Source organism: Podarcis filfolensis (assembly GCF_964270895.1).
Source record: "Podarcis filfolensis genome assembly, chromosome: 7".
NCBI classification, from domain to species: Eukaryota; Metazoa; Chordata; class Lepidosauria; order Squamata; family Lacertidae; genus Podarcis; species Podarcis filfolensis.
In genome coordinates, this window is record NC_139603.1 from 42335154 (window position 1) to 42360153 (window position 25000).

Consider the following 25000-nt stretch of genomic DNA (forward strand, 5'->3'; position numbering starts at 1 on the left):
GTAATTCTGTCACTTTCATTTCATGTAATAAACCAATATTTATTTGTGTGGGAACTTCTTGTGGACATGCGGTTAAGGGTAAACACATTTTCATAACGAACACACGTCATAACTCCAGCAAAAGATCCTAAACCTCTTGATAGTGTGTGTACGAATACATGTAAGTGGTGGACACGCATGTGGGTTCAGACACATACACTGTAACACATCTTTCCTTTCATAAAGTTATAGACGTTAGCAATAACTTATTTTATGAAGACTCCTAACTGGTTAAACCACAGCACAATCCTAACAATGTCTACTCAAAAGTAAGCCCCACAGGATTCAAAGTGGGTTGCTCCCAGGGAAATGGGGTTAGGATTGCCGCCTCAAAAAGGATGAGCAAAGCAGCACCAGATGCACACTATCTTGTTAGTAAGCAGATAGCAACACTAGTGACTATAATGAAATCATTGCTATGAGCATGACCATTTTTAATCACCCTTTCCTGAATGCACCAAAAAGTAATTTTCACTTAAATAAAATGGACACAAGTGCTAAATAAATCATTTAATAAAATGATTATGAGTAGACTCACAAAAACTTTCAGTGGAAACACTAGATATTAATTTAACTATTAACTTTCCCTTTGGCCCAGCAAACTAAATTTTAACTTGACCAGTTATCACAGCTTAAGGAAAGTTAAATTAACTGAATCTTTCATCCTACTCCCAAGTGCTATGTAACATGATGCAAATACATTGGAAAACAGAAGTAATAGACAGTAAAATATCATAATTTCACCTTCAAATGTATTAATCTTTTATTTGTAGAATACATTAACAGAACTCCTAGAGGACTGTTTGCACAAGTTTGCTAGAAAACCTGTCCAAACATACAGAAGTGTGCAATATTACCAACCCGAAATGTATTAAAATTTAATAATAACAATAATGTCAATTTGACTTCATTTTGAAATATTTAAGCAATGACAAGCACCCTTGTATTTATTTGTAATTTGAAAAATCCCTCTTTAAATTTATTGGTGGTAAAAACAAAGTCATGACTTGATGTGACCTTTCGTCTTGCATCTCAAACCCGGCTTTCCCACTATCATCACCACACAAATGCATTTGATAAATATAATGGCCAACAAATTTAATGCCACCTCAGTATTCTTGACGCTCCTTCCATTCTGTTCACTTAAACAAACACACTACGAATATATTGTTTGACTCAATTAAATGTACATTCCTCTTCTTTTTAAAAAGCAGAAATGATTAAAAAACAACAACCCACAAATACTGTTTCAGGGTGAGGATTAGTGATGTGACTAGTTCTAAGCCAATCAATGCTATGTTCTGCTGGCATCTGGTGTAAACACAAACAACTTGTTTTCCCCTTATGACTGAACACTTAAAATATGACAAGTAGACTTCAGTGGCCTCACTGCTTAAACTTATACAAAATCTATGGACACTCTATGGCTGTGATCCACATCTGTATGCATTTCATGGCTGAAGGATTCCTAGCTTTCTTATTTGAGGAAACATTTCAGAAGGGAGCCCCTGCATGTATCTAGGCTATTTATTTCCCTTTTGCAAAGAGAACAAAGGCCCCTGCACATGAAAGGCTTTGGCTTGCATTCTAAGGCTACAATTTTGCACAGTGCTTCACAAATGAAAGTCCTATTAACTATTTGAAAGGGGCTGATCATAAATGAACATGACGTAGACAACAGTTCTACTAAAAGCAAGTAATACTAGCAAATACGACTGGGTTCCGGGTTGTACTCTTAAGCTTTTGGTTATACTTAACACCTGCAAACAAGTTACTCATTTCAGATTTTACATATATTTGAAGAAAAACCGCTAGTAGCTTTCAACAGTTACCCCTCCTGGAATCTGTCCAATGCTCTGTTAGTCCTCTTTAAGCTAACAGATAACACTACATCTTGCAGCAAGGACTTCTATGAGTTCACTGTACATTATATGAATCAGCACTTCCTCGACCAACCAGTTTCATGCAGAATTTAAGTGTTTTGACAACACATTCTTTTAATAATTCTGGATAATATTACTTAATTCAATAGTAGAATTTACAGGATTCTGCTGCAACACGTTAATTATTCCTCATAGCCCCATACAGAGGTAGAAATGTCTGGGTTACCAGATTTTACAGCAGTATTTCACAGATATGAATAGGTTTAATAGCGAACAGTTAATGGTGCACAATTACTGTAAGAATCACACAGTATAGACAGATTCATAATTTTTATGTCTAAACATTGTAAACTAAGCCATTTAAAGCAAATCCATGCGCTCCCAAGTTCTTTATGTTGGAACAACGTCACACACAAAACTCCTCATTGTGCAGCACCTGAAAACAAAATACTTTGTGCTACCCAAAAATAGCAGAGTTGCTATTTTTTAACATTTTGGTTGTCAGGATGGCCAGTTTCCTTCTGTTATTTTTTCAGTTGAAAACAGTAATGTGTATACAAGAAAATAACCAACATAATACCAAGACTTGTTAGACTCAGCTTCAATCACTATTTTTTCAAAGGATGGGATGGGGGAGTTAAATACTGTATATATATTAAAAATGAATGTACCAAGTCCAAATGCCATTGTTCTTTGGTGCTGTTTTTCTCTTGTGCCATGATTCTCATGAACCAACCCTCTCTCCAAGTTGCTATCAAAATCATTCTAGGGAGAAGAGCAATAGACATTCTGAATCATGGGGGGGGGGGGGGAGGCAATTGACAACCCTCCCCCTCAAGTGACATGGCTCCGACTAGCAACTATGCCTGTTATAAAAACGGAAATGAAGGAAATGAAAAAATGCATGAGTAGAACAACCTGTGCTTGTCTAATATGTTTTAATGTATTCAAATAAGATTTAGGTAAGGGTAAAGGGACCCCCGACCGTTAGGTCCAGTCGCTGGACGACTCTGGGGTTGCGGCGGCACTCATACGCCGTTTACCTTTCCGCTGCAGCGGTACCTATTTATCTACTTGCACTTTGACGTGCTTTTCAACTGCTAGGTTGACAGGAGCAGGGACCGAGCAACGGGAGCTCACCCCGTTGGCGGGGATTCAAACCACTGATCTTCTGATCAGCAAGCCCTAGGCTCCGTGGTTTAACCCACAGTGCCACCCACATCCCACAGCGCCACCTGCATCCAAATGGGACTTATTCCCATGTAAATGTGTATAAGACTGCAGCCTTAACACAGCTAAATGACACCAAAATACTGAGCTATAAGTCAGGCAAGTCCTGTTTGAATCTTGACTCATTCAATGAATTAACTTGGTCTTAGGCAGGCTATCTCCACAATCCCCAAAATAAGGATACTACTACTCTTAGAGGACTCTTACAAGGTTTACACATGAGACATGAAAAGTGCTTTGAACATTCTGAAGTACTATATAAATGGTAAGTGCTATTAAGTCAACAGTGCTTTAACTGTACTCTCTCAATTTTAAATATTTGTACAGTCTGACTTGCAATGACAGACACACATCACGGTTTAGGACTGGCACAGCTTCAGTTTGTTCATTTCAGAATTACTGAACAACAGATTGCCAGCTTATTTGTTAATTAAGGTACCTGCATAGTAATGACTGGGGGTGGGGGTAAGGAGATGACTAAGCAGTAATAACATCTTCTAGTCATTGATGGAAAGAGCTATAACTTGCCGATTCCCCCCACCCTGCCATTTAGCTGGTAAAGCCACAGAATATCAGCAAAGGAGTTGGCAGTCCTTTAAGCCATAAAATAAGCTATTAGGACAAGCATTCAAGCACAGCATGAGTTTAGTGTTGGCACTAGTATTGGGTTTACAGTTTGTTTCCCCACTACTTTTGCTTTGCCAAAACACACACAAAAACTATGCTCAAATTAAAAGCTTGAGACAGACACAAAGGTGATCCACAATGTTTCTGCATATTTAGGGCTTTCCTGCATACAAGTTCAATTACGCAAAAACTGTTCATTTATTGTGCACATTCTTCATGTCTTTCTTCAAGTTTTCACTTCTGTTGGAGATACCACAATTTCCAAACACTCAAATCACAATATACCTGGGAAAATGAGACATTTCACACAGATAACACATTCATTGCCATTAATGTTCAGACTGGAACAGAGCAAACAACTCACAGGCACCAGAATATTTTTGCAATGCAATTAACAAGGTGTGACAATGTTTCTATCATATGGCTATACAGTATTTTGGTGAACCAGATGCACCAAATTAAAGGATTATTTCTGTGGCTGCTTTGCTTCTTACACCATACAGTGCTCCAGCAAAGAAGCTCTTAAACATATACAAAAAATGCAACAGAAGCAAGGCTAACATGTAGCAATGTCTTGTGATTTTGCAGACCCTTCCATTCAGAACATTTATAATATTTGCAAGTCACTTTTTCCATTCACAGAGTGGGTTGTGCTCAGAGCAGCATACATCACCATCTTATTAATATTCTTTGGGTCTTTACAATCCTTTTTCTTGCACACACATATAGCTAAATAGAATAGTAAACTCCTCTTAGACAGTAGGATGTCTGTTTATAAAGCCAGGGTTGTATTTCTATGGAACAAAAAGAAAATTCCTAGTCCCAGATTTTCATATTGGGACCAACTGGCTCAGTCTCACAATCCCAGTCCTGAGTATTTGTGCTTAAAAGTATCATTAGTTTTAATGGCAGTTATTTCCAGTGTGTTTAGGTGTAGAGGATGTTAACGCGACACAGACTACTTCAGGGGTAATGTTCTAGTATCTGGGTTTTGGTCATGATGCTGACTTTCAGTAGCTGCAGAAATTACAGCAATTATCCACACAGTTACTGTGGATAACCGTGGATTCACATCATTTCTAAGGTCTAGCTCCCACAAAGGACAGATAAGGAAATAAATATTTTGTGGGCTGTAGTTGAAACAGCATGCATTGATTTATATGACTAAATGCTCTGCCATACAAAAATAAAGAAACAGAACTGCTACATTTAGGGAACTTGTATGGCAGGGAAACGGCTAACTTAGGATCATTCCTCTGATGTACTAAATTTTGGTTGGTTGGTTGGTTGTTTTTTTGTACAGAGAAGCATTCAGTCAGTCATGTGAGCCCACACCTGCAAATGGTAGAGTCCAGGAAGAGGTTTACCACATTATCTGCTATTTGTGAGAACTAAGCCTAAGTCATGACCCTTTCCTGCTCAAGCCCTCAATTCCATGGTTCTCTTAGCAACTGACTAAACACGGCCAAGACAGAAGATTCTGATGCTATTTTCAATAATTGGTTAAAATGCTTTGCTTCAGTCCTTTGAATATATCTCCCTTCAGAGCCCTTTTCAAGTATTAGCACCCAGTGGAAGAGATTTTCTTTGCTAGTGTTCTATAAACTCCACTATCGAAGGCAGCATGCCTCTGAATTCCACTTGATGGGAATCAGAAGAGCACCGTTGAACTCAGGTTCTGCTTATGAGATACACAGAATCACAGTGCTAGAAGGCTTCCCCAAGGGTCATCTAGCTCAACTCCCTGCAATGCAGGAACCACAGCTAAAGAATCCCTGAAAGGTTACCATCCTATGAAGGGTTTTCAAACAAGTCTCTTAAATATTGCAGAGTGCTTGGTGTTCCTTCTCCTTCGCACCTCTCCAGGTTGGGTCCCAGAGAGCTGCCCGCTCAGCTTGCCTGCCTCCCTTCCTGGCATTCTTGCTCACCCCCTGCTCTGGTGGTGGAGAAGCAGGCCCCCTCTGTCCTGGGGGAGCCAAAGGTGGGGTTGCCACTGGGCTCCCCCCTCTCTTAGAGGGGTCCAAACTGTCTTTGAGCCAAGGGAGAGAAGGCTCAAGAGTTCAGGGCTCATGGCATCCTAAGGCTGGAGGGCCCATGGAGCGCAAGGTGAGGCCTGATCTTCCCATATAGACATCTAGCTGGCCACTCTAGGATTCTGGACTATATGGGCCTTTGTAGGACTCTTCTTATGTTCTCACCTGAATAAGATTCCTCATCCCCATAGTAATGACTCAAGTGTAGCAGTGACCAACGTGTGTGTATGGCTGCCAAGCTAGTTCTGTGCTCAGTGCTATTACCTAGGTTAAAACCATCACATCCTTATGTGATGTTGTATTGAATTTTCTAGGTCATGAAACAAAAACACCCTGCTGTCATTTATGTTGTGCTGCTTGATTGAAGCTGAAGATTTTCAAATGTTGGAAAAACAGCTTTTCATCTTCTGATCAGCACCAATATCTACTATTGAAGTTACCCACATAAATATAATACACCGTTCAAGGATATGTGCCATTGCCACTTTTGACTGTGCTACATAAATGAGTGTAGTTGTGTGTTTTTTTAAGTAAATAGAAGTGTAACTATCTAAGGTTTGTTCTATACATGTACTTTTAAGTTTAGAATTCTCAAGCACTGTTGAGTGTGAGTACTTTAGGCACACAATTCGAAACAATTTTCCCTTTGCTGCAGAAAGACTAATTTACCTGAGATCTGCAAAAATAAAGTTTTATTTATATTTGAATGTGGTACAAACCCCGCTTCCCCTCTGCTTCAGCCTAAAAGAGGCAAGAAGCCAACTCAATCTGGGACACCTGTGATTTTTTTTTAAAAAAGCATAGCTGAAATAAATTCTCATTAAAAGGGGGCCAAGAAGCTTACAAAAATTAAAAATTTCCCTTCACCTTCCTATTATGCAAGCAATTTTTTTTCATAATACCTTTGCTATATAGACTGTATTAAGAAACATACAATTAAACCATTTATCCTATAAGCAAGCCATCCTGAAGGAAGCAATGTAGTTCCAAAAGGACAAGTTTCCTTGTTTTCAGGAATATGTAAGTCCAGTCAATTCTCATCATCTCGCCTATAGTGAATTGTCTGAATTTCCTGAGCTATGAATGCAGCCATTTCCTGGGTACCTGCTGCGACCACTCGGCATGACATTAGATCTAGAGGTCCACCTACGAAAGGAGAGGGATTTGATCAGTCAAACAAAGCACTTGAGGTTCAAAAGTAATGCGAGACTCTGTCCCCTCTGTGACTCAAACCACTTCCCATATAGTACAACTCATCAGATGCAAGACCTTCATTTCACAGGAAGACATTAAGGAGCAACGCTTAGCTGGAACACACCCACCTTCCATCTATCATAGGATGGGGCAACCTTTGGGAGATAGGTAAGTTGCCTGTTCTAGATAGGGTTGCACTTCCTCTGAAGGAACATGTGCCCAGCTTGTGGGTACTCCTGGATTCATTTTTGTCACTAGATGCCCAAGCATCCTCTGAGTTTTACTAGCTGTTTGGTCTGGGATAGCCTGACCGCAGAAGTCCATGTGCTGGTAACCTCGAGGCTCTATGTGCTCTATGTGGCACAGCCCTTGGGTCTGCTGTAAATCTCCAGCTGGTGTAGAATGCAGCAGCTACACTGCTGACTGGGACACATGGCTGATAGCATATGTCATCATTGTTAAAACATATGCACTAGCTGCCCATCTGTAACTGAGCCAGGTTCAAGGTCCTTGCATTCATTGTAAATGAACATTGTAGGTCCAGGATGCCTTAAGGAATGCCTAAACTCTTATATTTGAACTTGATCACTGAAAGCATCTGCAATAGCATAGGTGGTTGTCAAGTTGGTGGGATTCATCTGACAACAACAACAAAACTGAGACGTTTTCTGCCCAATACGGGTGGAATGCTCTGCCAATAGGACACTGAGCAGGCACCTTCAGTTTCAGCCTTTTAACACCTCCTGAAAAACTTTTCTATGTCACCAGACTTATGCAGGCAATCTTTCCATATTACCGTATTTTTCCGTGTATAAGACGCCCCCATGTATAAGACGACCCCTATTTTTTGAGCCCAAAATTAAGAAAGAAATATTTTAAACACCAAACCAAACAACTTTGATATTTTATTAAATATTCAAAACACCAGTATATTTAGTACCATATATTGAAACATCAAACAGTGAGGCAAGCTGTGTAATGGCAGCTGCTCCTGTCAGCTCAGTGTAACTCCATTGTAGCTGCGGCTCCAGCTCTCCCGCCTGTGTGCTGCACTTTTGTCTCAGTATTTACAGTATGTACCGTATTTACTCCACAAGTGCCGGCAGATGCAAGGAGCTGCAACTTCCAGAGCTGCCTGAGTGAGTGCGCTTGGGGAATGGGGGGTCTGGGTAGCCAGGGGGCGGCTGAGGGAACCGGGTGGAAAGGACAATGTCCGGAGTGGGAGCTGCTGGGGGAGGAGTACCAGACCAGGGTTTGTCGTGAGACCATTAGTGAGGTGGGGTGGGGGGGGATAATATGGATGGTGGCATGTATTTAATTATATTTTTAATTGCAACATTCCATGTATAAGACAACCCCCAATTTTAAACTTAATTTTTTTGGGAGGAAAATATTGTCTTATACATGGAAAAATACGGTAATTAGTTGATGGTACCTGTATGTAAATGTTATGTTTAGATAGATAGATAGATAGATAGATAGATAGATAGACAGATAGATAGTTGTAAACAGCTTTTTTACGATGTGGTGATATGAATATTTTTATAAATAAATGTGCATTATAAACATGTGTTATAAAAATATTTTTTTTGCTTACCTGAAGTATCCATCACAACCCCACCTGCCTCTCTGATAATAACTGTAGCTGCCGCCAAGTCCCAACAGTGCAAGCCAAACTGGTAATATGCATCTGCAGCACCAGATGCTAGAAGACAGAGCGCCAACGTGGAACTTCCAATGACACGAACCCTACAATAAATCACAGGTGGGAGCAAAAAGACTTTTGAAAAGAACAAAAACCATTGATAAAGCCAACCCATGAGGATGTGCTCATGAGTCATGGTTAGAAAAACAAGTCATCAATTTTAACCAACGATTTGTTGCACAGACAAACTGGCATATTCACAACAAGTTAAAATATTATCTTAAAAAAAGCCAGTCATACATTTCCAGGTGTTTGTCTCAACATCTTCCCCGTTCTTTACAATGTTATCATATCCAGCAAGCAATGTCTGCTTGTCCTATTCACTTGACAATGCAATACAAGGCTGCCCCATCTTCATAACTCCCAAGCAAGAAGAAAGAGGAGGGGGTGCTAACTGACTTCTAACACTGAAAAGCTATCTTGATGGTGCAGTGAACACTGGCGGAGGAAGAGGAGTGGGGGGGGGAGCGCACCGGCAGGGTGCCATCGCGGCTACCCCCCCCCCGCTGGGTGCCCCACCCCCGCAGGCGACGCATACTCCGCCCCCAGGACGCGCACCAGCCTCGACCCCCTGGTGCCGGAGCATGAAGCTCCGCCACTGGCAGTGAATGGGGAAGTTGGTTCAGAGGGAGTTCTGTAAGTGCACCAAAATGCCTGCAAAAGTTTAGGTTCACTAAATTTAAATGGATGGCCTCAGTAACTGAAATGTTAATGAGGGTGCTGGTTCTTTTCTTTACAAAGGTTTGTGATTTATTTACTTTTTAAAGAAGATCTTACCCATGAGCTTGGGCCTTAAGCAATCGCTCCATGTTGCTGAGAAATAGTTTCAAAGTGTCAGGATCTCGTTTTGGGCCAATCTCTGTTAAAATCAAGGCCTTTGAGATATCTGCAAGACAAAAGGTTATTTTGTATTATTGCAACAGCTTTTCAAAGTAGGCACTGTCCAAATTCTACTGTGAAGGATCTTTGGATATTTTATAATAAGATTGCTTCACATGTTCATATATTACTGTTCTTTTTTACGAGTCTTGCTTATTTCCAAAAGCTTTCAACAAAATTCTGTGTCTTGAAATTATGGAAAACAAATCTGCTTATTACTTTTAGTTAAATATGTTTATTTGGAAGCAAAGTCTTACCCTCTTAGAATCACAGCAGATTCTGCAATAATGTTCAGTCAAAATAATTCTACATCCCATCAACTCTAAGCCTATCACAAAGTACATTTTAGATCTTGCAGTAGAATATATCATTCCTATCATATTTTCAAAATTCATACATGCAAAATTCAGAATTAATACTACCACCGTGAACTAACATATTATTTTGAAAAAGCCTCTAAAGTGATTGCATAGCCTCATGCTGCTATTTCAGAGCTGCACACATTAGAAGCCTATCCCAAGTCCTAGTATTCCTGGACCAATTAACTGAAATTTCAAGCTTTTGGACAACTTTTCTTTAGTGTATACATACATACTTCACATCCTATGTTAATTTTTTTAAATTTTCCATTGAGAAGTCTGCTAGTCTTCCTTAATCACAATAAAAAGTCTCTCTACTTCCACTGATAGAAGTCAACATATTTTTCAATAAGAAATAGGTAATAAATAATCTAGAATTCCACCAACTCTGCAGGCTGACAGTGCTAACCCAACCTAAGTAGGCTGTTTCATTATTGCAGCCCCAACATGAAATGGGGTACACTTAAAATACTTTCCCTGAAGTGGCTGTAATGTTTAGAATACATTTTTTCAGGTAGTTTTACATAATTGTACAGAGATTCATGCCAGCACCATTTGTAAGATATGAACTATGTCCACTCAGCTGTCACTGAAGAGCTCCCTAATCATAAGATTAAGCAAGGGTCACCAGTTCTGTTGCAGCCAAATTTACAGTGATTTATAAAAGCCTCTTTTAAGCTATTAAGCTCAATAATTAAAGTATGGTATAGAAAAGAAGGACTACTTAAATAAATGTAAAATATATTCAGTTATGCAGAAGATACATCGAGGGTGCAATCTTATGTGCACTTACCTGGAAGTAAGCTCCACTAAACAGAGTGGATCTTACTTCTGAGTAAATATGCAGAAGATTGCTCTGTAAGTCTACCTACATACGGTAACGACTCTCTAATAATACAATATTCAAAATATTTCTTTTAGAGAGCTTAAACCAACCTGTCACTTTTGATACCTGAAGCCTTTTGTCGTTACAAAATGCCCCTTGACCTCTTCTACCAGTGTATAATCGTTCTTCCGTGCAGTGATAAATTACACCAAATTCAAGCTTTAGCATTTTGGGAAAGGAAAAAGATCGTGAATGCAATTTGTATTATATATATTGCAATATAAACAGATTATCACTATATAAAATGCATATAAATGGCAGTTTATGCTACTGATAATAAAGAAGAAATGGTTTTGAGCATGCCAGACTTTCAACTTCACAAGGTACATAAAATTTCATTAAGTTAATCCATCTCCACAGACATTTTAGGGCTAATTCTTACATGTTCAGAAAGCCCCTGGAAATCTTTTCTGCACAGTGATGACAACAATGAGCAAGAGCTCAACACATCAAACATATCACACAACTGCTTAGTTTTCAAGTTAAGCACCAGTTACTATCCAGATATAGTGCTGGCAGAAAAACTCTTGTTTGCTAAGTCTGTTGAGTGGTGCTGCCTGGAGTAGCAGGACAGAGGCTTCAAGTAACCTACGGTACAAAAATCCATAGATAAAAGGTTCAGTATCCCATCTCTGCTTTACTACTTGACATCACCCCTATACCTTATTTTACAGTTGCTTTGAATAAGTAAGTCTGACACAGGCATGTGAAGTTGTATCCTAAGAGTTACTAATATCTGGTGTTGAATATACAGTACAGGAGTAGTGATAAGAACTAAATGCAAGACTATTATCCCTACCCAACATGTCTTTGCCAAATATTATTCTATGGAACAGCTTTGCCCTTTCCACCTGCCATCTAGCAACAAGGGTGTGTCCCAGCCAACAGACAACATTTGTTGTTTCCCCTACAGCGTAGTCCTTTTCTGTTCTAGTGGGTTCTGCATGAAGAAAGACTGCATTGCATTACCATTGCATCTGTGTAATGCAAAGTCAGCTACTCTGCCCTTGAAGGAATAGTATCAAGGGCAGACTTATAAAGGCTGCCAATACAGGTTTTCTAACAGTCAAGACAAGAATGAAAAATTATGTTGTGGCACAGGTAGGTAGATGGCAATAGGGAAAAAACAACAACTGGTAAGTCTGCCACTTGATTGATGAGCTGGAAGCTGCTTGCGCAGTCACTCAGGAAACGAATAGCATGGCTTGATCTGACCTTTCCCTTAAGTATGACACTCCTAAATGCATTTACTTGGAAAAAAGTCTTGTTGATTTTAATGGACCTTATTTAAGAAAAGAGACATACATACATACATACATACATACATACATACTCCACATTTTTCTCTGACAGGGACTCTAGGTGGCTTACAAATTAAAAATAAGAAAAACATAGAAAAAGCCATCATTAAAAAACAATTAAACATTGATAGAATTAAAACATGCAAGACTACTTATAAAAACAGGTCCCTGAAACTGGGATTAGCTACCTTTACATTCTGCCAGCCATAAAGGCAGGGCGACTTATACATACTCTTTTACCCAAAGAATGCTTCCAGAATCCATTCATTTATGGTAGGTCATAATAAGACTACTCACAACACCGAAGGATTGGTTTCAGGATTATGCAGATTGGTGTATTCAAACCAAGGTTATAACAGATTAACACTTCAAGATAAATACAGTAACCTAAATGGCTTTCTGTGAACTTTGTTATTTGTTATGAAGCTCACAAGATTCTCACTAAGTTTGTTAGATATTAATCTTTCACTTAATCACGATAGCAGCAGATAAGGCTTTATCCTATACCTCTTGATTAACAGCAAATCCAATGCTGACGGCCACAGTTGGAAACCTGTGTAAATAAAACCAGTTGCGTCTGTTAGTACATTCTCGAAACAGTTAATTTCAACAACTTTACCTGTCAGAAATGCAATTGTGTTGGTTCTCAGCTAAGAAATCTGAGTCTTAATTTCTTTGTATCTAAAGGAATTGCACATTTTTACTTTTTACCTTTTAAAAACAAGCCCAATGGTTAAAGAATTAGGGGCATCCTGATCTGGTGGATCAGTTTAGCAGTGACCTTTCCCCTGTAGCTGAAGCAGAAATAGCTGATTTGACTTTGATTCTCAGAAAATCCCTTTCCCTTCTTCAAATCTTAAGATGCTATGCAATTGATCAGAACTTGACGACTGATTCAACTACAACCGTCCCTCCCTCTTTTGAACTCTCCACTGAGTTTCAAAACCAACTTGCCATGCTAATGGCAGGGAGAAGGAAAGTATACTGTTAAAAGCTATTGTCCTTAGGTACATTGTACTAGTCCAATAGTTCTCTGGATTTCAGCCAGAGCCTCTGATGATAAGGGACTTAGAATATAGGTAACCGGTATGCTGAACGAAGGTGCCAACCACTACAGTTGTTGATTGTTTGTGGTACAGCAATGGTAGCTCCAAATTCTTGTGCTACTTAGTAACTACACCCTTTTGGTACTTGTCCCTGCACTTGTGTTTTGGTGCTATTCAGTTCGGTCCACCTGTAATAGACTTCCACAAGGCACTACAAGGGCAAGAACCTATCTTGATAGTAGCCAAACTATGTAACAAAGGAATTGAGTGTGTGCTCTCCCCACACAATAACACTTGGGAAGCCCAAAGTCATAAACTACAATCGAGTTTGTGCATATGCACTCATCAGAGTCTTCCTCCCAAAGCACTGGGGCAGAAGTTGACTCAAGAAAGTAACATTATATGCAAACAAGCCTTACTCAAATAGGTTGGACACAGAAAAATAAAGCACGACAGAGAGCTTGAGAAAAGGCAGACGTAGCTTTTTTGCAGCACTGTTTATGTATTTACCTATGTACAAAATTACAGGTGCCATCAACAGGATCAATAATCCAGGTAGGGCTGTCACAGAGAATGCACTTTGAACCAGCAGCGGTAGCTTCTTCAGCAATAAACCTATAATGGACGAGAAAATTAAAACTGAATTATTACTTATTGGAAGGCACTTAGGCACTGGCATTCCCAAACGTAGCTGTTTTCTGCTACATTTGGCCTTAAACAAGCATCAGATAAAGTACTAAAAGTTATGCTAAGGGGATCTATGTGAGTCTTTGCATATTATCCAAGAGCACATATAGAAGGTGTTCAAGTTACTTTCAGGGCCTCTATGGAGGTTTCAGGGTCTCACACAAAGGGAAACCCATGTATCTTCACTCATGAAAAGCTGTGTGTGAATACAATGTAGCAACAGTTTGTACATCACAACAGGTAAGAGGTGTCATTTTGGATGACAGTCAGAAGCACATATAGAAGATATACAAGTCAATCTGCAATGAGTAGTTTTCTTACTATTGAAATAAAAACTATTGAGTAAGATTCAACCTTTGTCCAATATATGAACCGGGCAGGCACATGAATAGAAAACGCCTGTTCATCACTATCGTGTCTTATTTGGCTTTAAATCGCAGTGTGGGTTCCCTAGTCATGCGATTGCCATATTTGAACATCACACTAAACCATGGTTTAGCATGAAGAGAATGAGCTGCACCAAGCTTTGGCCTCCCTTTCCAGGACACAAGGAGATCAGAAGCCTAAACTGCAATTAACGCTTACTATGATTTGTTTCCAAGAACAGGACCATTTTTACACAGAACACCACATGTATTTTTGAACATGTCTTGTGCTATACATGCACATGCAACCCTTGACCTTTTGCTGCACTTTGTGTACATTGCAGCGATTAGTTTCAGCTTGCGCAAAGGACATCAAGCTTTACAAGATTACCCACAACTGGAAGAGTTACAGTTTTCCCACCATTTCATAGCTATTATTTCCCAATTAAAACTAGATGGCAACTGCCTATTGAAGCTTAGTGCTATACTTGTGAAAACAACCTTCAATTCCAGCCTATATAAAGGGAAGGTTACTGTTTTTGTTGCTGCTGTTGGGCTTTTTTTCATGTGAACAGATGTCCACTAAGATTAGGCTAAAACTACTATATTCATTTCATTACGGGAAATCTAATCTGGATTTGAGAAGACATTGGAGGCAGGAGAATTAAAAAAGAACACACCCTTTTAACATGTTGTGTCCCGTCCATGGCCAACCAGTTATATTCAACAACTCTCACCTGATGTTTAACTGGAGAAGTAGAATGGTTACAGGAAGGTGGTCAACCTTTTGCTCTCCTGAGGACAATCAGTCACCCTTTCTCTGCCAGTCAGCAGAGGAGCAGGGGGCAGGTACCTCTCCATCACAGGACTGTGCTGAGAGGAAAAGCCCTCCCCTCCGATCCCAGCATCGTGATGGTGAAGTAAAGTGTCCCCAGTTCTGTCTTTCCCCACTCATTGCTTTGAGAAAAGGTTCATCTCTCCCCACCCAGATCTCTACTCACTTACTTTCCAAATGCCCCAAGTGCTCCTTCCTGTTTCCTGAGCACTATAACCTCCTAGCTGTGGTGCTGTGCCAGAGGGAAAAGAAGCTCTTGGTTTCTTCTGGGGCTGGTAGATCACTTGACGCATCTCGGTTCAAATCCCCAATTACCACAAAACCCATTGAATGACTATCTCTCAGTCTAACATGTCTCAAAGCACTGGGATGGGCTATACATTTTATTGCATAACTAGGGATCCAGCTAGGTTGAGGGCTGCATGTCAGTGGTAGACAAGGCGAAAACCACACGTCCCCATGCTCATCCATCCCCCTTTCATAAGTTATTTACAAATCTTCCCTTCTCTCCCCTACTGCTAGCAATCTGGCAATTAGGTTTAGAACAAAGGCCCCCATTTGCATTAATGGGATCTGTTAAGCCTAATTGCCATTCTGGCTCCTCACAATCTTTAGAAGAGTAAAAACAAAAACAAAAATTTTCCTTCCAGTAGCACCTTAAAGACCAACTAAGTTAGTTCTTGGTATGAGCTTTCGTGTGCATGCACACTTCTTCAGATACTTCTTCTTTAGAAGAGTAGCAACATATGGGGAAGGTTAACTCACCATGGCTAGCTCTCACCACCACAAAAATCACTCCCATGCAGCAATTAGGGTTAAGAAAAATGGTCCCAGCTAATTGCTTCATGGGGCTGAAACAGATGAGGGGAGGCTGCAGGATGCATGCAAAAGCTCAATGGGCTGCATCTAGCCTACAGGTTGCCAGTTCCCCATCCATTTATGACATCGTCAGACAATTGGTGGCACATTTAAGTTTATCACCAACAGTACGCTTGACAGAACTGTAGCCAATCCCTGTTCTCTTACTAGTGTACCTGAGGTGCATGTTTGTATCATTCAGTCACTGCATTCATACAATGTGTGAAGCAGCTTATTAATATTGCTATTCTCCAAGCTTTCTTATTCACAGAATGACATTTTCAATCCCAGTTCAAAACATACATAACTTGCCTAGGATAATACCATAGCTGGACCTACCTGTGAGAGGGAAATTTTTCTTTCAGAGCAGAAACAATTAAGTTTTCCACAAAGTGATCTGTTTCTGTCACAAGATCTGCTGCAGAAGTTTTGGTAGACACCTGTTTTTCCTCAGTGAGAGCTTTGCTAATAATCTAGAAAAATTAAATCAGAAATTACTTTATCATTTCCCTCCACAGAACTCTCAACTGACTCAAACGACAAGCAATAGACAAAAAAACTTATGCCCATATAGAATTGCTTAAAAACATCAAACGGGTTTTGTAAAATCAAAACCCCCACCATAAAAAAAATCAAACTGGTACTGCTGTGACGTGTCGCCAATATTTCAGAGACACTGGTCTGTGCTGATGTACACAATCAGGATGTAAAAATCCATTTGGTTACATTTTCAACATTTAGAACTTTGCTGCATTGGAAGCCACAGGTTTGTCTCTAAATTATTATAAGCACAAATGTATTTTTACATATTGTTTCACAGTGATTTCCATGGTGAAATTACCCTGAAGAGAGCAGGTAAGATGTTTCATCACTCAGAGGCAGAGGATGGGTGAGAGGGAGGGCTATCTGTATATGGTCTTAAACACACACACTTGTTTCCAGAGAACAATGGACATATCTTCCCCTTGACGACTACCAAAGCATTTGACCAAATTCTGCTTTAGTAGCTTGATAGCCATCCAAATTTTACGAACGAAGGGGAGGCTTCAACAAGATAGTATTTTTACACATTGTTGTTTCAACTGAAATAAAAAGGAATTGCTTTTGGATTAAGTCCCTTTCCTTCAAAATGGTTTCAGAATCCGACCCTATGGTAGCAGGGCATGCTTACCCAATTTACCTATTACTTCTGCTTTAATTTGACAACTCAGAAGAAGCTGTGTTATACTGACACAGGCCATGGGGCCATCTAGCTCAGTAATGTGTATACTGACAGTGGTTGTCCACCATTTTAGACAGGAGTCTCTTTCAGCCCAAGCTGGGGATGTCAGGGACTAAACATGGAATCTTCTGCTCTTCCACAGAGCTATGGCCCTTCCCCATGACTCCTCCTGGTAACTGTTCGGAAACTGCAGCTGGTACAGAATTTAGTGGCCAGATTGCTGACTGAGGCAAGTTGGGTCCTGTCCTTGTGAGAACAGTCCTCACATTTCAGGACTGAACTCTGACATTGAAAAGAAATTACAATCAACCTGGCCTGGAAAGAGAACCTGTTTATTATATATGGGATCATTCTTACCTTCAAATACTGCTCTATTTTGCATATCGATGTACAGTAGTTCTTACTGGGTCATTTTACTAGGATTTCTTATCATGCATAGTTCCCCTTACCTGTATGTCAAAACACCTTTTCAACTACCAGTTAATGGAATGCTATTGGCTAGAAACTGATACAGTATTTCCTTTAACTCATTTTTTTTCAACCTATACATTGCCCTTTAAAAAAGGGGTCACATCTTAACAATGTGGCTCCTTAAATGGTATCTGAAGTTGGCAATGGAAAAGCAAGGCATTCCTAGTGAAATCAGGACTACAGACTCTTACCCAAACTCTGGTTGAATATTAACAAGATACATCCTTGACACTGAACACATTAATACAGATACAACAATGATACAATACAGATTACTCCCATTTAAACCCACTCAACAACCTCAAATTAATGTGTTGGTTTTTTTAAAACCAAGTGTTCCAACAATGTTTTCTTTGATATTTTACCATGGGCTACTTTTAGGCCAGGTAGTTAAGAAGAGCCATTTCTGTAATGTCCAGAAATGCAAGGTAGCTTTCCTTTGCCCTTTTGTTTCACCAGGCCCAGTTGAACCCCATTTACCTCCTAAACTGTTAATCCACAGTTAGCCCACATCTGACTTCATTTCTGGAAAAAGTACTTCTGTCCACCAGTTCTCTCTCTTTCACCAGCATCTTCCCATTCTTTTCTCTACGTGTAATCTTATGCACTTGCTCGGGAGTAAGGAGCTATTAAACTAAATGCACCTCGCGTCCCCGCCAAACATGCACAAACTCGACCAGCCAGCCAGAATTGACAAGTCCTGCGTGCGGTACTCAGAAGCTCTGTCCACAACCAGGAGACCTGGCCCTTCACTGCCCAGCAGGTAACATTGTGTATGTGTGTGTGTGTGTGAGAGAGAGAGAGAGAGAGAGGGAAAGAGAGAGAGAGATGCAGCGATTTCTCAAGTCCCACACGAATCTCAAAAGGAGACAGAAAGGCATGTCAACCCGTGTTTGGAGCTTCTTCTTGCTTACAGACCCCGCAGGGTCGGGGGAGGGGCAGCAGCTGAATGAAACGCCGCCGCCCCGCTCCCCCTTGCAGCCCTGCTTCCCCAGAGCCCCCCACGTGGCGCCTGCTCACCTGTCCGGCCCGGAGCGCCAGCTGCACCGCCACCTCCATGCACTCCTTCCAGGGGTCGCCCGGGCTGGCGGCCGCCTCGCCCCGTTTCTGCTCCCCGCTGGCCTTCATCGCAGCCGCTGCCCCCCTCCCTTCCAGGACGCCTCCGCCTTCTCGGGGCCCAAGTGAGGCGGCCTCCCCTCCTCGGTCCCCAGCGCGCGGGGAGGGCGAGCAGGGGGCTGGGGCGCAGCGCTCGCTCAGGCGTCGCTCGTGCAACTTCCCCGCCGCTTGGCTGGGGCTGCTGCTGCTGCTTCTCCTCCCGCTCGCTGCTGGACTTCTGCTGCCCCGCTGCGTCCCCGCTCCGACTTTCCTCGTCCGTCTGGCTCCCGCGTCCTCTTTCCTCGCTCGGGGAGGCGAGAGAGGCGCTGACGGCAGAGGCGCCGCCTCCTTGGGCGAGAGTGACGGCGCTTTGCACCCATCCAGGAGCAGCAGCCTTCTCGCCACGCAAAGCCCGCTCGCTGGCTGCTAATTTTAGGACGCCGTTCAGACTGCTTGTGGCAGCAGCCGCAAAGGCTGGGCCCTTGAGCAGAGAACGAATCATGGGCTCGGGTGTGTGTGTGTTTTTGTGTGAGAGAAATAGGATGTGGCTCACAGGAAGTTCCTCGCTTCTTTCAGGCAGCCGCCCGCCTCAGTTTAAGATCTGGTCTCATCCTCACCTCTTCCTCTCTGAAGTTGCTTCTGACTGCAGAGCACTTTGTCATTGTTGCTATACAGGGTCGTTCAGCTTGCCAACCCCCGGCGCTGTTTCCCCTCACTTTAACACCGGAGAAATGCCTTTTCCCACCACATGTCATTATGGAGCTTGCCAACCGCATTTCTGCAGAAATATCCATGCCTCCCCTCTCCTGCACACAAACCACCCCCACGGAAAGCTCCTACATCTTCCTCTTCCCACGCATTGCATCTGTTAACATACTTTTCACCTTCCGCGCAGTCAGGGCTGGACACAATTTCGCCGTTCTGAGGTAAACCACAAAATGGTCTCCCTCGTCTCCAGGGAAGGAGGAGTGAGTGAAAACCTAGGAGCAAGCAGTGAGTTAAGATCTACATCCTTGCCTTATGGGTGGACCAGCCCTACACCCAGTTGGGAAGCCACAATTTCCTCCTGTTCTTCAGAACCTTTAATACCTCTGCTTTCATCTCCACCCCCTTCCCATGCCTCCTACTCACTTTCTCAAGGCTGTACATTTTGTAGGTTTAAAACAGATGTACATAAATGCACAAAGGATCAGGTTCTTCATGTGCCTGTTATGGCGCATTTGGCTGCAGAAATTGGATATGTTACATAAATAGATCAGAACCCGAAAATAAGAACCAATGATGTGGTCAGTTCCTAGCCTAACATTACATTTGTTCCTAAATTATGAGAATGTTGCATCGTAACCTGCACCTTATATTTCCAGGCTGTGAAAGTTTTGTGGGAGTTTACAGTTTTAGTATATAAACTTAGAAAATAATACACACATTTATATTTATTGCATCACTATGCAGCTTTAAAAAACTTTTAAGCAATATAATCTCATCTGTGGACAATAAAATACTACACACACATTGCATAATGCTTAAAATATGCTCACAGTTTGACTTCAAAATACCTATTTGTTGCATTTATATATCACCTTTCTGTCAAGTCCCTCCAAGCAGTTTATAATTTTAAAATACTAAAACATATGATATAAAATGTAAAGTTAGCCCTAGATGGGGAGAGGGAAGTCTGACTGGAGAAGGTCTTAGTGTTGTCTTAACTTGCCTTGGGCACTTCCTTCTCACAGGGTAGATTACTGTTGGAGTAACTGGACGTGAGAAGGGCTTCATTTCCTTCAAAAGTGTAAATCACTCCATGGATGAGCTAATCGCATGGCCAGCCAAGCCAGCTGCTATGGTAATGGCCCAGTGCCCCTACTGTAACTGTGATAGATGCATGTCAACTCAGTAGTGTCCATTAATCAATTAGCCAGTCAGTGTTACTTGTCAAGTGTAACATCTTGAATTGCTGAACTTATTTAGAGCAACAGAGATACTTTGTACTTTTATGTACTACAAGCCGTCCGTGTGGTGACGGGTACTGCGAGCAACTTCTAGTAAATGGGTGTCTCACCTGCCTGAGATTCCCAATAATTATGACGATTGGCCTTATGGGTGGGGAGGGGACAGTCTGACCGGACTAAGCCCTGATATTATATTTTCCTCCCTGTGGTGGGTTCGTCCAAGATCAGATAATACTTGTTATTTTCTGCAAATGCTACTACAGAATGTTAAAGAAAAATTCTGCAAATAGGCTTTGGCATGTTTCCTGTGCAGGAACTAAAGGTCAGACACTCATTAAGAATTCACTGTACAGTTAATGGGTAGTACAGTGGCATACATGTCTACTCAGAAGTAAGTCTCTTTGTATTCTGTTAGGATGGCAGATTAGGCTTTGCTTTAGGGGGGAAGGGTTCTTGTGCCAGTAACAGCTGTATGACAGCCAGATAGTTATCAGGCTAGGATTTTCTATTGTGGAAATACAATTATGAGAAAATTTTCACCATGACTGTGCTCTCTCTTAATTTTGTGTTATGCTATGCCCCACATAGCACTCATTTTTTAATTGGTGCCCACAGCACTCTTAAAATTTGAAATGTGCTCACTGGCCCAAAAAGTGGTGATCCCTGAGTTACAGGGTTCTACTAACCAAAGTATATTGTAACTTGTTCATACCTACTACATGAAAGGCACGAACAGACATACTTGGGACAGAAAATGTAGAACACAGGTGTGAATGGAAACCAGAATGTAGATCCTAAAACACTAGTGTAATGGTATTCCAAGATTCAGGAGCCTCCACAAACTGTACCCTGTGAAGCCTTTATAATCAGTTTTCAAGTACAGTGGCACATACTATGATCACAGTAGTAGTCTTTTGAAAGAATGTAACAGTAGAGGAGGAATTTAAGTAATATTATTTAAAATATTATGGATTTTATGAAAATCATCCTGGATAGTATTGCAATGCAACCGTGTGTGTGTGTCACTCTTTCTGTCTGTATGCAATATCTAGTGAAAGTTTAATTAAACATTGGAACACAAACTATCATTCCAAACACACTTTATAAAAAATTATGCAAATGTGAAATATACAAATTTAATTTAACACTCTTCTGGCTTTTAAAAATATCTGTTGTAGTTTGGTTATCCGTGATATGAGCATTATTTTTCAGCACACTTCACACATATTCATTTGGTATTCAGCTTTTACATTCCAACTGCAGCTAACATATTTTTCCACCCTGATTTTTCTTGCTAGGGCATGCTTTGGAGACATTCTGTGTGGAGCCGGAATTATGCATAATGAAACCTTACTCACTGGAACATGAAGGCTGGTTTGTAGAAAACTGCTTCCACTTTATTCATAGTGCAGAAGTGGCAGGATCAGTTTCTGAATAATAATGCAAATATTGATTCATGATGATATGATGAATCACAGACAGTTTGGGGACTCTTTAAAACTACTATTGGCAGTTTTATTTTCAAAGTACCAACATACAAAAAAAGGGGGGGGGATTTACAGTGCAGTCCTAAACATGGCTGCTCAGAAGTAAGTGCTATTGAATTCAATTGGGCTTTCTACCTCCTGACTGGCGTTTCCGTGCGCTGCTCTGGTTTGCCATAAGTGGCTTAGTCATGCTGGCCACATGACCCGGAAAAACTGTCTGTGGACAAACGTCGGCTCCCTTGGCCAGTAAAGCAAGATGAGCGCCGCAACCCCAGAGTCGTTCGTGACTGGACTTAACAGTCAGGGGTCCTTTACCTTTAGCTTTACCTCATGACTTACACAACAGAGCAGACAGAACAGGGAGCCTGTATGTGGCAATAAAGCTGAGACTGTTAACAATCCTATCTTTATTTTTCTTTTCTTTTTTGAAAAAATATGCATCTCATTTGCATTATGTTTTAATTGTGTGTGTGTGTGTGTGTGCGCGCACACCAAACCTGCTACTTGCCACCATGTCTACTAGACTGGTAAGGGCTGTGAGGAAGTCATGGGGGCATGGCCAATCAGTTCAGAGGGGTATAGCCAGTTGCTCCCGTTTTTTTCTCCCCAACATCTTCCCTTATAAAGATACTGTGGACAGCTATACAAACACTTAGCACTGAACTGGACTGTACACTCTTTGGGTTAGAATTTCTTATTTTAATTATGTACACAGCCATCTACATTGATGGTGGTATATAAATAAATAAATAACCAATATTTGTCAGTTTTATTATTTAAGAGCATCCTGGTTTCACTGAACAACAGTGAATACCTGTGCAAATATAAGCCTTAGTTCTTGAAATTACATGCTGCAAAGTTATATTGAAAGTATATTAAAATGTCCCAGGGGAGGGAAACAGTGTTGCTCCAGATGTCCCTGGACTCCCATCAGCCCCAGCCATTATGGCCAGTGGTCCTGGATGATGGGAGCTGGGAGTCCAGTAACTTCCACGTTTCCAATTCTTGCTGTAAATAAGGATTAAGAATTTCAAAAGGATTCTGGCGAAAGAACCATAGCTCAATGGAACAGTGATAATAACAGAGCTGTATTTTTATCCCAGTCCCTCCAACTCCTTAGTTTAGTTTACTGTGAATGACAGGTGGTTCCTAGCTGTTGAACCGTGCTCTAATATACCTTTCATAACCCCAGGAAGTTGATATTTCATAACCATAGACTTTCATAACTTGACTTCTCGGTGTTGTTAACTAAAAATAGCCTCTGCCTGATGAGACTGAAATCCTTTTGATCACCAGGTGTCATTATGTTTTTAAAAGTCATGTAGCCTCTGTAAAAGTTGCACTTCATCCAGGTCTCTGCAGTTTCTATCTTCTGTAGAATGAATGTGCAATGTTTCTATATCCTGATTTAATTTAGAGAAATGCAATGAAATAAAAAATTACTCTGCCTCTGAAGGACCAAAATCCAACAGCACAATCCTTCATGTCTAAAAGGTATAGGTACCCCTGACCTTTAGGTCCAGTCGCAAATGACTCTGGGGTTGCGGCACTCATCTCGCTTTACTGGCTGAGGGAGCCGGCATTTGTCTGCAGACAGCTTCTGGTCATGCGGCCAGCATGACTAAGCCGCTTCTGGCGAACCAGAGCAGTGCACGGAAATGCCGTTTACCTATCCGCCGGAGCGGTACCTATTTATCTACTTGCACTTTGACGTGCTTTCGAACTGCTAGGTGGGCAGGAGCTCACCCCATCATGGAGATTCGAATTTGCATGCAAAAGGTCCTAGCTGAAATGCCAAGTGTCTCCATATAGGGCTGAGAAAAACTGAAACCCTATGTATCTGTTGCCAGTCAGTGTTAACAATAGTGAGCTAGATATACCAATGATATGACTTACTAGAGGGCAACTTCCTATGTTCCTTTAACAGAAAGATCTACAGTGAGGAGTCCCTTCAGCAGTGGGTCAGTTTATCTGCCTATTTATCTGTTGGTGATTAGAGTCCACCCAGGGATGGCTGTGAGCAAGATTCCTGTATTGCCGGGGGTTAGGTTGGATGACACGGGGTTACTTCCAACTCTACAGTTTTATGATTCTATGAATACTACTAAGATTGCAATAATATACACACTTACCTGGGAGTAAGTCACACTTAACAGGACTGTTGGATTAGTCATATTCATATGCCAGTTACTTATTTGCAGGGCTATTTTTCAGCTGGAACTCACCAGTACTCAGTTCCGGTGCCATTCTAAGAGAACAAGGGTGAGTTCCAGCACCTCTTTTCCTATAAAAAATAGAACTGCTTCTTTGTTTAATATCCTATTGGTGTTACTTGGAGCCATGTTCATGCAACCATAACCATGATTATGAATTTGTGGAGATGGGAGTAGGATTGTGCCTTTATTACTTGGAAAGTTCGGCATAGACATGGAATTGCTATACAGTGGTACCTCGGGTTAAGTACTTAATTCGTTCCAGAGGTCTGTTCTTAACCTGAAACTGTTCTTAACCTGAAGCACCACTTTAGCTAATGGGGCCTCCTGCTGTTGCCGCGCTGCCGGAGCACGATTTCTGTTCTCATCCTGAAGCAAAATTCTTAACCCGAGGTACTATTTCTGGGTTAGCGGAGTCTGTAACCTGAAGCGTATGTAACTTGAAGCGTATGTAACCCGAGGTACCACTGTATATCTGGAGACCCTGCATTTTGTAGAGTTCCTGATCACACTGCAGAGCCAACATGCCTACGTTTATATGGGATAGTATTCAACTAAGTTAGAGTAGACCCACTGAAATGAATGAACATGACTAAGTTAGGTCCATTAATTTCAATGGCTCTACTCTGTGTAAAA

General features: G+C 41.2%; 1 protein-coding gene and 1 long non-coding RNA gene across 2 annotated transcripts; one reads left to right on the forward strand and one right to left on the reverse strand.

The window, feature by feature from the left end:
- Positions 1–777: 777 nt before the first annotated feature.
- On the reverse strand, positions 778–19062 carry IMPA2 (inositol monophosphatase 2). Its single transcript, XM_083622676.1, has 8 exons — positions 18641–19062; positions 16267–16400; positions 13693–13797; positions 12644–12689; positions 10886–10994; positions 9489–9597; positions 8604–8755; positions 778–6958 (listed from the first exon to the last, which is right to left on the reverse strand). The coding sequence occupies exons 1-8, from the start codon at positions 18746–18748 to the stop codon at positions 6843–6845; spliced, it is 879 nt and encodes a 292-aa protein (XP_083478802.1). The 5' UTR covers positions 18749–19062; the 3' UTR covers positions 778–6842.
- Positions 19063–19148: 86 nt separating this feature from the next.
- LOC310766469 lies at positions 19149–24415 on the forward strand. Its single transcript, XR_014550177.1, has 4 exons — positions 19149–19708; positions 20449–20558; positions 21963–22038; positions 24353–24415. It is a non-coding gene; the product is annotated as an uncharacterized lncRNA (long non-coding RNA).
- Positions 24416–25000: the final 585 nt, after the last annotated feature.

Bases quoted from the DNA above. Each gene is read 5' to 3' on its own strand.
- IMPA2 (XM_083622676.1), bottom strand. From the start codon at position 18,748: ATGAAGGCCAGCGGGGAGCAGAAACGGGGCGAGGCGGCCGCCAGCCCG. The intron at 16,401-18,640 runs GTGAGCAGGCGC...TAATTTTTCTAG, and splicing joins TGGCGCTCCGGGCCGGACAG to ATTATTAGCAAAGCTCTCAC. The intron at 6,959-8,603 runs GTAAGCAAAAAA...CTCCTTTCGTAG, and splicing joins GGTTGTGATGGATACTTCAG to GTGGACCTCTAGATCTAATG.